Source organism: Anabrus simplex, chromosome 1, assembly GCF_040414725.1.
Source record: "Anabrus simplex isolate iqAnaSimp1 chromosome 1, ASM4041472v1, whole genome shotgun sequence".
Classification (NCBI taxonomy): Eukaryota; Metazoa; Arthropoda; class Insecta; order Orthoptera; family Tettigoniidae; genus Anabrus; species Anabrus simplex.
In genome coordinates this window covers 319,114,924-319,127,514 of record NC_090265.1, presented here as the reverse complement: position 1 = coordinate 319,127,514, position 12,591 = coordinate 319,114,924, and the positions used below count along the sequence as shown (strand labels likewise).

General features: G+C 41.1%; 1 protein-coding gene across 2 annotated transcripts in view; it reads right to left on the bottom strand.

Annotated features, from left to right (window-relative positions):
• The window catches only part of LOC136856746 (fatty acyl-CoA reductase 1), a 324,691-nt gene that overhangs the window by 195,330 nt on the left and 116,770 nt on the right, over positions 1-12,591 (bottom strand). For both annotated transcript variants that reach the window (XM_068224950.1, XM_068224951.1), the window contains exon 3: positions 10,894-11,142. In XM_068224950.1, the coding sequence (XP_068081051.1) occupies positions 10,894-11,142 (249 nt within the window). The remainder of the gene's footprint in view (positions 1-10,893; positions 11,143-12,591) is intronic.

The following is a 12,591-nucleotide window of genomic DNA, read 5'->3' as shown; positions in this document are numbered from 1 at the left end:
ACCAACTGTTTGGTTCGCCCAGGTTGAGACTCAATTCAGGCTCGCAGGCATCACGGCCGACCAGACTAAATTTGATAATGTAATTTCACAGCTTGACACCAAGGTCATATGATATAGATGTTGATTCCCTATGGGAATCAACATCTATATCATCTGATGGCCAAGCAGGCATCAATTTTTAGTGATGAGACAAAGTCTCTTAGTGCATTGGCACTGCCGGTGGCTCCAGTTAGCCTACGTAGTGGCCTCCACGGTATGCACTAGCCAGCGTATTGGTAAGTGTGCTAGGTACCAACTGATGAGCCCACCCTAGCACATGAGGGCGAAACGCTGGCAACCAAGAATGAGCTAGCTGGAAAATTTATAATGTCCAATAACGGACCATTTATATTGGTATTATAAATTTGCTCATTCAGGACAAATATTTCAGATTCCCTATGGGAATCAACATCTATATCATCTGATGGCCAAGCAGGCATCAATTTTTAGTGATGAGACAAAGTCTCTTAGTGCATTGGCACTGCCGGTGGCTCCAGTTAGCCTACGTAGTGGCCTCCACGGTATGCACTAGCCAGCGTATTGGTAAGTGTGCTAGGTACCAACTGATGAGCCCACCCTAGCACATGAGGGCGAAACGCTGGCAACCAAGAATGAGCTAGCTGGAAAATTTATAATGTCCAATAACGGACCATTTATATTGGTATTACCAAGGTCATAGCCGAGGTAGAAGACATTGTCATTAACCCTCCTACCACAGGACGTTACGAAAAACTAAAATCTGAACTAGTCCGTCGTCTTTCCGTATCCGAAGAGCAACGAGTTCGCCAACTTCTTGGTGACGAAGAACTCGGTGATAGGAAACCATCACAATTTTTACGTCACTTAAAGTCATTAGCCGGTAGCTCACTTCATGACGAAAGTATATTAAAACAACTTTTCATGCGTCGACTACCCCAGCACTTGCAGGCTATATTAGCGGCCCAGTTAATGCCTCTAGCTGATATAGCAGAGCTTGCAGACAAGATCTTGGAACTTTCACCTACTGTCACACCACCATATAGCCACTTGGCCGTACATGCTACAGCTGCGCCGAATACTTTAGCTGCCCAGATGGAGGAATTGACACGTAAAGTCGATGCCCTGGCCCGTAACCAGCCCCGAGGCAGGAGTCACAGTAAAAGGAGATCTAAAAGCCGTGACCGTTCCCTTACTCCACAGAGCCGGCTTTGTTGGTACCACAAAAAGTTCCAAGATAAAGCTGTAAAATGTACTAGTCCCTGTTCCTGGCAGGCAGAAAACGGAATGAACAGCCAGTGAAGACGGCAACTGTCTGTTCTACATCGGGCCGCCGTCTATTTATTTTTGATCAGAATACCAAAGCAAAATTTCTGATCGACACCGGATCTGACCTTTGCTGTTTCCCGCGTAAGCTTCTGGGAAGCACTTGCAAAGCTTCTGGGTATGAGCTGAGCGCTGCAAACGGTAGTACAATCAGGACATACGGTAGCCTTTCCATGAACCTCAACCTTGGTTTACGTCGTGACTTTCGTTGGCAGTTTGTCATTGCTGATGTTAGCACAGCCATCATTGGTTCTGATTTTCTGGCTTACTATAACTTACTCCCTGACTGCCGTAACAGATGCCTCCTCGACGGCACCACCGGCCTACACGTTAAGGCATCTGTAGCTTCTATCGAACAGGCCAGCGTAAAGACTGCTGCAGTATCCACCGACTCACCTTTCAGCATGTTGCTCGCTGAGTTTCAGTCCATTACTCGCCCACCTGGGATCCAACGTGATATTAAACACAATACTGTACATCACATTAGGACAACCGAAGGCCCACCAGTCTCTTGTCGACCTCGTCGTCTAGGACCCCAAAAATTGCAGATAGCGAAGAAAAAATTCGAGGACATGGTAAGGTGTGGTACAGCGAGACCTTCTAATAGTCCCTGGTCCTCACCCTTGCACCTTGCACCTAAGCGGGACAACTCATGGCGTCCATGTGGCGATTACCGGGCATTGAACGCAAGGACAATACCCGACCGCTACCCGGTATGACACATAGGAGATTTTTGCCATAACATTGCTGGGTCAACCATTTTCAGTACATTTGACCTTATCAAGGCCTACCAACAGATTCCAATTCACCCCAGTGACATTTGCAAAACAGCCATAACAACCCCTTTTGGGCTGTTTGAATTTCCCTATATGTCGTTTGGGTTACGAAACGCTGGACAAACTTTCCAGCGTTTTATGGATGAGGTCACTAGAGATTTAAACTTCTGTTTCCCGTATATCGACGATATCCTGGTGTTCTCACGGGATGCTGAAGAGCATATGCACCATCTCCGCATACTTTTCCAGAGATTAACTGATTACGGTGTAGTCATAAATCCATCCAAGTGCGTATTAGGTGCAAGTGAGGTAACCTTCTTGGGCTATCGGCTCTCAAAGGACGGTACAAAACCTCCACCAGAGAGAATCCAGTCTCTCTTGGAATACCCTCTACCGAAGACTGTCCAGGGCCTCCGCCGGTTCCTGAGCATGGTCAACTTCTACAGACGTTTCCTACCACATGCGGCTGAATTGCAGGCGCCGTTGGTGAACGTCCTAGCCAATTCTAAGCTTAAGGGTTCTAAACCTGTCCCCTGGACTCCAGAATTGCAACGTGCTTTCCACGAATGCAAAGAAAGCCTAGCGCAAACCACTCAACTCGCTCATCCATTGCCAGATGCGCCTCTAGGTCTCTTTACCGATGCATCAAATACTCAAGTTGGAGCGTGTTTGCAACAGAAAGTTGGACACCATTGGCAGCCCCTAGCATTTTTCAGTAAGAAGCTTTCAGCGCGTCAAACAACGTGGCCGGCCTATTACAGGGAACTGTTAGCTGTGTACGAGGCTGTCCAGCATTTCCGCTATATACTGGATGCACAACACTGCACCATATATACGGACCACAAGCCCCTGCTTTATGCATTTTCTCAACGCAGAGAAAAACTACCTCCAGCCCAACTAAATCAGCTGTCCTTCATATCCCAGTTCACAACTGATATTCAGCATATAAAGGGAGCAGATAACGTTGTCGCCGATACAATGTCTCGTGTTGAAGCCATCTCACTAGAAGATGACTACGCTGCGCTGGCTCGATACCAAGCGGACGATGACGAACTCAAAGCCTTATTGCATGGTGGTACGTCGCTGACATTAGAAAAAGTAACCCTTCCGGGCACCACGACTACCATTATATGCGATACATCAACAGCAAAACCTCGTCCGTTCCTGACACTTCCTTTTCGACGCAAGTTCATTGACAAGCTCCATAACTTAAGCCACCCAGGTATTCGAGCCACCTCTCGTCTAGTCTCAGATAGATTTGTTTGGCCATCTATTCAGAAAGACACTCGTGCCTGGACTCGTGCTTGTTTGTCGTGTGAACGCAATAAAGTGACGAGGCATAACATATCTCCTTTGGGGAATTTCGGAGCACCCACAGGCCGTTTCAGCCACATTCACTTGGATATTGTTGGTCCACTGCCTGTCTGCGAAGGCTATAATTATATCCTCACTGCTGTTGACAGATTTACTCGCTGGCCAGAGGCATGGCCGATGCGCAGCATCACTGCTGAAGAAACAGCAGATACGCTAATAAGTGGTTGGATCTCCCGATTTGGTTTCCCAACTCGTATAACTACTGACCAAGGAAGACAATTCGAGTCTACACTCTTTCGCAGACTTATGACACAATTTGGTACAACAAAAATCCGTACAACCAGCTACCACCCATCCGCTAACGGTATGGTGGAGCGTCTTCATAGACAGCTAAAAGCTTCTCTGATGTGTCATAGTGCAACGTGGATAAAAGCCTTACCCCTAGTATTACTTGGCATGCGTGCGGTTCTTAAGGAAGATCTGAAAGCTTCCCCCGCCGAACTAGTTTTTGGGGAGCCTCTACGCCTCCCTGGGGAAATGGTTACTTCTTCGCCCAGTTCTCCTACTCCACTTGACCCTTCTGATGTTGTAAATCACCTAAGGAAGGTAATGGCCGAACTAAGACCTGTTCCTGCCTCCCGCCATAGTCAAGAGAAAATATTCGTCTTCAAAGACTTGGCAACTGCCTCCCATGTTTTCCTGAGAGTTGATCATGTGAAGCCTCCCTTGCAATCCCCATACTCTGGTCCTTACCCTGTAGTCAGCCGTAATGAGAAGACTTTGACGCTAATGATCGGAAACAAGGAAGTAGTAGTGAGTACAGACCGTGTTAAACCTGCATACATAGAAACAAACCTTGTTCTTCCTACCCGCACCAACACACCTGACACATCTGCTAGCCCCATTTCATCCGGTCAACCTAGCACTTCTTTTACACCTGACTTACCTGATGCGTCATCACCACCCAGAAAGTACACAACACGATCAGGACGCAGAGTTCGCTTTGCCCGTCCATTCGATTTGTGAACTTTCCTTCTCCGTGGGGGGGTGATGTGGCGGCATCAGGAAGAATGAACTCGCCCCACATACAGAATGCACCCTTGTGCACGATGCAACATTGCATCAGGGTATAGCTTGCAAAACTAGTGTCATTCGGCTGCGTGGAGTGAGCATGAGCATCACGCCTGTTTGTGTCTTGTTGGTGTAATCAGTGTAACCTATCTCACATGCAAAGGTGTACTAAAACTGTGTGTGGTGTAAATAAATCTTATTATCCATGAGGACTGGTTTATTTATGAACGATGTGGAGCTGTCTACAACCAAGACTCCATAGTATAATGTTCAGTTCATAGTTTTGTCCTGGTTTTTATGGAAACTCCTGCTCAAAAATAATTAATACTATTTCATTCTTTGTATCTGATCTTGTGGTGTTGAAGTATTTTCATAACATTCATCTTTATCATTGAGTAGCTAAAATCTATATGATTATGTGTTGTTCCATATGCACTACTAATGATCAAGAAAGCAGTGATTCTTTACGCCATATATGTCATTTAGCTGTGGGAAAACATAATCAATGTAATGACGCAAGTAACCCACCACTTGGTTATTGTTTTCTCTGTTGTTTGGTGAATGTTGTCTTTCTCTTGTGCTAGTGTTTCTACTTTCTTTCCAAAATGCTGCCCCATGGAGTTGTAAGTTTACGGAAAGAATATCTGCTTTTGAAAACAATGTGTAATCGAGAAAGTAGAGTTACATGTTCACATTGTGAAGTCCTTTTTCTGTGGTACATGGAGGTCAATTTGATATCGTAGACCATGTGCGGAGTGCAAAGCACAAACCTGCTGTATCACAAGCATCTAATTCAAACATCACCTCGTATTTCAAGAGGTTGGCCATTGTTGCTGGGTGAATTACTGGTGGCTTCCATAAATTATATTTTAGTATTTATTTGTTGACTATTGTTGGCTTCTGGTTAACCTCCAGAGGAAGAAAATCATGAAGTTGCTGGAAAATCATTTACTGGCCAAGATTGTAATAATAATATGGACCACACATTTTAAATTTTTCATATTGCTGCTTCACGGCAGTGAGCAGACCAATGAGAGCTACTGCTAATCCTCAACTATGATTTGTGCCATCTGATTGTGCAATAGGCAAATAATAATAATAATAATAATAATAATAATAATATATGGAAAGACAGCCAGAAAATAAATCCTGTTTAATCACACAATATGGTGAAAATGCACAAGTAAGTCATGTTTAAATACCTTGGTGAAACTATACAGTCCTCGGGGCTAAACCAGATCACCAATGAACAAAGAATCACCAAGCTGCAGAAGGCCTACAAGCTAACATGGGCTCACTACAACAAGAAAAGCATTTCAATAGATGCAAAATTACGGCACTATAAAACAATAATTCTTCCAGAAGCAACCTATGCATCCAAAACAATGGTGATTGACGATCATTCTAAAATTAAGGACATAGAAAAACAGGAACGAAAAATTCTTTGGAAGATTTATGGGGCAGTAAGACAAATGGCATCTGGATGAAGAGACCACATAATGAACTCTACAAAAAGATAAACACCATCATGGATGAAATAAGAAAATGCCAAGCAAAGTTTTACACACGCATTTGCAGAATGGACAACTCCAGAATGGCAAAGAAACTACTCAACATTGTTAAAAGAGTAAATGCGGTATGGAATGGCTAAAGGAGGTTCAGAGGGACCTACAACAGATGAACATAGCGAATCTCGAGGACCACACCGAGTGCCAAAATAAAATCACAAATATAAAATTTGAGTGAAGAATATCATGACAACCTGGGAAGGTGGACGGAGGAGCAAAAGTGGAAGCATTCAGAGAAGATGATTACATTTTGGGAAGAAAAGAGGAAAAACGCCCGAAGATGACATTATGTATTCAAGTTCAACGCTCTCCTTAAGGGGAACAATCATGTAAATAGTAATAATTCAGACATTATTGCATTGTCATAAGACCAAAGGCTTTGTATGCAGCAGAATTCCTTGCTATGAACAAGAAAGGCCTGATTGAAAAATTGGAAATTAAAGAAAGAAAGATCTTAAGGAAAATTCTTGGCCCAATTAAAGACAAAGATGAATATAGATATCGGCATAACCATGACCTGTATACTCATGTCCAGAAGATCTCTGATGTCATGCGGAGAAGAATTACATTATTATTCCTAATGAAATAATAGGCCTACTTTATTTTTCCAGTCATTGTCTGACTGGGTTTTGTTATCATTCTTATGTGAAATATTACAGAGAATATATTCTTTCAGTTGTTAAACTTTTTTTCTCTGGAAGAACTAGTTTGTCATTGCTGAAAGTTGTTAGCTGAAACTCTGCAATGATTTTTTATTTATTTTTTCAAAGTTCATTCAGTAGGTTTTTTAAATTTCCACTGACTACATCAATAGTTGCCTCATGAGCTTGTATTATTCTGTTCACTAAATCAAACATTTTTAAGGTTTTAAACCAGATGGATGCCAAAACTAAACAGTCAAATGATTTAATGTGAGTTTTAAGTCCTTTAATGTCCCTTTGACACACTGCTGACAAATTAAGGAGCAAGACCTTATCTGAAGCTCTAACGATACCAGAGATGTGCAGATATTTTCTTTACATTTTCAAGTCATGTAGGCCAGCAAGTTTCTGAGGTTGAACATAAGCAGCATCCAATTTCCCTCTGAAGAATTTCCCATTTTTGAAGATTAGAACTGAATAAGTTGTACAGTTTTTGCAATACTCCAAAAAATGCATCCGCTTCATGGCAACTCGCTGTAGTCTGTTCTCCACAAAGGTTGAGTGAATGGTATGCGCATGCAGAGTATACGGCAAGGTGGTTGTCCTCCAGCATTCTTGCTTGCACACCCTTATATGCATCTTTCGTGTTACTCCCATTATTATATCCTTGTCTCCTACAATCAGACAGAGGTATATTGAAATCAGAAAGTGTCGTTCTTTATCAGACCATAAATGGTTTCTCCAGTTTTTTTCGAACAGTCCACAAAAGCCAACAGATGTACATAGATTTTGTACTGTTTGGCCAGTTCGAATTCATCTCCATGTTTTGTTTTGTCACCTTCTTTGCAGAACCAGTGAACATATCAGAGTAAAAATGCCCTTTGTTCAATGTGAACTGAATCTGGAGTTGCATTGACTATCAGCACAAAATATATTGCCCCTTCACATTCTTTTAGGTTATGATTTTTAACAATGGGCGCACAAATATCAATAAATTTGTTTTGAATTTCCAGTGACAAGTAATGTACTTGGAGCTTCTTTCCAGTCTCTTGAGAATGCCCCACATTTTTGCAGATGTCCACTAAGGAGAGGGTCATATTTTGCTAACAATTCAAGAATGTCAAGAAAGTTGCCATTTGTACAATCACCAATTTTGTTGCTATCACCTTGAAAAGCTAACCTTCTTTCAACAAGAAACAACATTACATCAAGAAGGAGTCAAAGAATGTCACTCTATACTTTTTTGTTCATGTTTGATAGTTTTACACAAAATGTTAGCTGCCTCTGTGGATCAGCGGTAGAGTGTCGGCCTCCGGATCCCAAGATAGCGGGTTCAAACCCGGCAGAGGTAGCCGGATTTTTGAAGGGCGGAAAAAAGTCCATTCGACACTCCATGTCGTACGATGTCGGCATGTAAAAGATCTCTGGTGACACATTTGGTGTTTACCCGACAAAATTCATTAAATCTCAGCCATAGACGCCCAAGAGAGTTTCGGTTTACTTGGTCTGCCATCTAGTGGGGGCCTAGAGTAAAACGGAACGTCGAAATTGACGAGCAGACAGCCAGATGGCGTCAAATTGAAATGTCTGCACACGGTAGCTGAGGCCCTACGATTATTATTATTATTATTACACAAAATGTTGCTCAAAGATTTATTTCTAGGTATTTTCTTTGTTCTGTTTTCCACTGTAAATAACATGACTTATGAGATTCACTCTTTTCATGTTCAGGAACCCGAGCATGTAGTTTTCTTCAGTTTCGTAGAGTAGACCATCCATCTGATGAGCCCAAAGCTGAGAGCTTAGTCAAACCTGAAGTGAAAATCATACACAGAAGACAGAACAAAGCCACCTTTAACTTACTTCACACTAACCAGTCTATTTGAACACACTCCTCATTTGCCAGTTCCTTTTTAAAAATCATCATCATCATCATCATCTTCCTTCCAAGTATTGGGCCATGTGACCCGTTACGGTCTTGCATTTTACTTTTTGCAAGACTTGAAAGCAATCAAATGTCCTTCCGATGGGTTGCTAGCAGGGATTGTTTGGCCCTTAGAATCCAGTGGAAAAGTCACAGGAAAATTTTCATGTGTTTCTTAATGTCAGTGTCAATATTAAAATTTGGTAAGCCAATGTCGAAATATATGCCAGTAAATGGCCAGGGAGCAGTCCAAGGAAGAGAAGATGAAGGTAAAGGCCTTCCTATATGAACCTCAAAGTTTAAAAGTTGCGCTGGTAATAGGGGACCAGGTACTGCTACCTCAGTCATAGGTGGATGAATCGGCTATAGGATCAGTAACAGCTCAGGACCAGTAGTGTCAGTTGTAGAAGGTTTTATTGATGGTAAGGGCTTTGGGCCTATTGTCTCAATCACAGAAGCAGAGGATTGATTCATTTGTGTTGGTAATTTTTACATCCAGAGACTAAATGGAATGCACCCACCAGTTTTGTACTATTTGGTCTGAGAACAGATTGTTTGAGAAAAAGGATGATGTAAATCAAGTTTTAAGATTGTGGGAAATAATTAAAGCCAACACCTGTGTAACCATGAAATGAATTCCATTTTATCGAGTAGATTTTGAGTTCGACATAACAGTAATGGCCCTATCACCACAGTATCAGCGCATAAACATGATTTTATAAATCTTTTCAAGGATGCTTGACCTTCGGAAGCCTCCATTTCATGCACTTCTTTTGTTTTTCTCATTTGATACCCTGATTTGTGTTCATAGTAGTTGCTCATGGTGACTAATGTTATACTGTTACCACTAATAAAACCAAACAGTCAAATAATTTTAACAAGTAGACTTACTATAATGCAATTACTATATGAACATGATCACTCAACTAGAAAATTTAGATCGAAAACCAAACAGATGAACGAACTTTGCTGTGAACGACAATACTAGCAACTAAAATTGTTACAAAAATAAAGGAAGGGTACAAGACTAACGGAGGAGCAGGAGTTAGACAGGCAGTCTCAACACCTGCACTCCCTTCCCCTGTAGACAACAATAGTGCGGGTTCTTCAAAGCAATATAAAACCTACCCTTTTTTATTACTTTGCTTACAAACACGAGAATATAAAGATAACTGCTAATAAATTGCTGGCATACTGCAAGTACGACCAGACATTTTTGGTGGCATATTTAATTTACTTTTTGCTTTTTTTTTTTTATTCATTTAGATTTCTTTTTTGCCAACTATGGCCTGGGCCCCAGAAAAATGACCCGAGAAAAACGGTCTGTCTATGGCCCTGCTTGGGTACTAAAATAACTAACAATGGCGGAAGTAAAGAGGACATTAAACGCATACTAGTAGGTCTTTCTTAAGAAAATTACTCACAACGAACATAGACATGCATATTAGAGAGATATATTATAAGACTTTATGTGGATCATGGACAAGAAACAAGGGCAATAATTATTGCAGAAAGAAGGGGAATAGAAGCTAGAAGTGGGAAGGAAGCGGCCATGGCCTTAATTACGGTGTGTAAATGGAAAACTACAGAAAACCATCTTCAGAGCTGCTGACAGTGGGGCTCGAACCCACTATCACCCGAATGCAAGCTCACAGATGCTCGACCTGTGGAAATGAAATGGTTAGCACAGAATACAGGGTGGTATGGAGCGCTGCAGCAAACCAGTCTATGGACTGATGACCCAAACAACACCACTGATTTCTGATGTAGGCTAAGTATGTCAGTTGAGAAGCGGAAGTCTTGTTTCTAATTTCTTTGATTTCCTGATGGGGAATCGAACTCATGTCCTTCCATACTCCCAGAGCAAGGCACCTCTTGTTCGTTGTTTAAGGAGGAAAATCATGTGATTATCAGTTTCAAGAGTGAGAACAATATGAACAACCAATTTACACCACAAAATAAGTGTAACACATTATCTTATCTAAGGAGATATTTTACACAATTGCAACACATACAAATACAGTACTGAATCAAAAATTATACATTTGACATTGTGTTAAGTGGAAATATGTCAAATCTTAACAATATTTTGGTTACTTAAAATCACAGTTTGAAAGAGTGTGTTAATATTACAACATTATTTGCAGAGAAAATGACTTTCATGAAAATGGTAAGGCTATACAGAATAGAAATTTGTTTATTTTTAGGTTCAAAATACAGTGAACATGTAGACTTTACGAGAATCATAACAACAATACCTTTAGATGTTTCATGCCCAGGGCTAAGCGTACAACTTCTCGAGTACCTCGTACATTCATTAAGATAGCCTTGGGCAGTGGATCAATGAAACGGACAGTCGCTGCTGTATGAAATATGACTGAAATTTGATCTTCAAGTAACTGTCGATCAGCAGGGCTCATCCCTAAATCAAGTTTACTGACGTCCCCTGCGATACAATGAAGTTTGTCCAGTGCATTTGGCTGCTCTTTTCTCAGTCTGTCAAACAACTGAAACACAGAAGATATAACAAACAAAATTTAAAAAAGGTATACAGACTGTTGGATGGGTTTAAAGCAATTGTTCAGGAGAGTGAAAACAGATGTTATACTGTAAAGGGTAGTAAGTAAGTCACAGGCTTGTGAGTGACTACAAAACGACCTTGACAAAGTTGTGACATGGACAGCAGGCAATGGTGAAAAGTTAGATTGTGAGTTTTACCAAGAGGAAAAGTCCTTTCAGTTTTAATTACTGTGTTGATGGGGTTCGTTAATTTATGTCTTCATCCTGAGGTGGTGCAGCTCTTTTTTGAGCACACCCCCAATGAAGGTGAGCTGCATGTACCATTTTAACTAGATACCAGCCTTCCTACAATTCTTCAATTTCTGGCAATATTGGGAATTGAACCCAGGGCCCTGGGGATGGCAGCTAATAGTGCTAACCATTAAGCGACGGTGGCAGACATTCATGAAGTGAGAAAGTACTTTGTGGGGATCACAGTAAGTACTTAGGTGTTAATAAAAGGAAAGATCTTTGTTGAGGTAATCACATAAATGGTATTGTAAATAAAGGTTACAGATCTCTTCATATGGTTATGAGGGTATTTAGGGATTGTAGTAAGGATGTAAATGTGAGGGCATAATAGTCTCTAGTAAGACCACAATTAGAGTATGGTTCCAATGTATGGCACCTTCACCAGGATTACTTGATTTGAGAACTGGAAAAAATCCAAGGAAAATCAGCACGATTTGTCCTGGGTGATTTTCAACATAAGAGTACGGTAGTATTACAAAAATGTTGCAAACTTTGGGCTGGGAAGACTTGGGAGGAAGGAGACAAATTATTTGACTAAGCAGTGTGTTCCAAACTCTCAGTGGAGAGATTACATGGAGTGACATTAGTAGATGAATACGTTTTACGGTGTTTTTAGATGCAGGAAAAATCAAAATATTAATATAAAACTGGTATTCAGGAGGAGAAATTGGGGCACATAATCTCTTATAGGACGAGGAGTAAAAAGTATTAAGGGAAAATAATAATTTGGTTGATATAATTATAGAATTTACCTGTAATAAAGTGACAGTATTTACTATAAAATGTAATTGTTATTCAGGATACCTATAATCATCTCCAAGGCTCATCTCCTCAAATTCAGTAATCCTGAAGAAGTGAGACTTGCAGGAATTTGTCTAAGTACCCAGTTTAGAATACTGTATTTCAGATGCTCGGTTTATACCAAGTACATAAGGTATTCCATAGCTATCATAATGCTACAAAGTATCAATCAATCACTACTGATCTACATTTAGGACAGTCGCCAAGGTGGCAGATTCCCTATCTGTTGTTTTCCTAGCCTTTCCTTAAACGATTGCAAAGAAATTGGAAATTTACTGTACATCTCCCTTGGTGAGTTATTGCAATCCCTACCCCTCCTTCCTACAAATAAATATTTGCCTCAA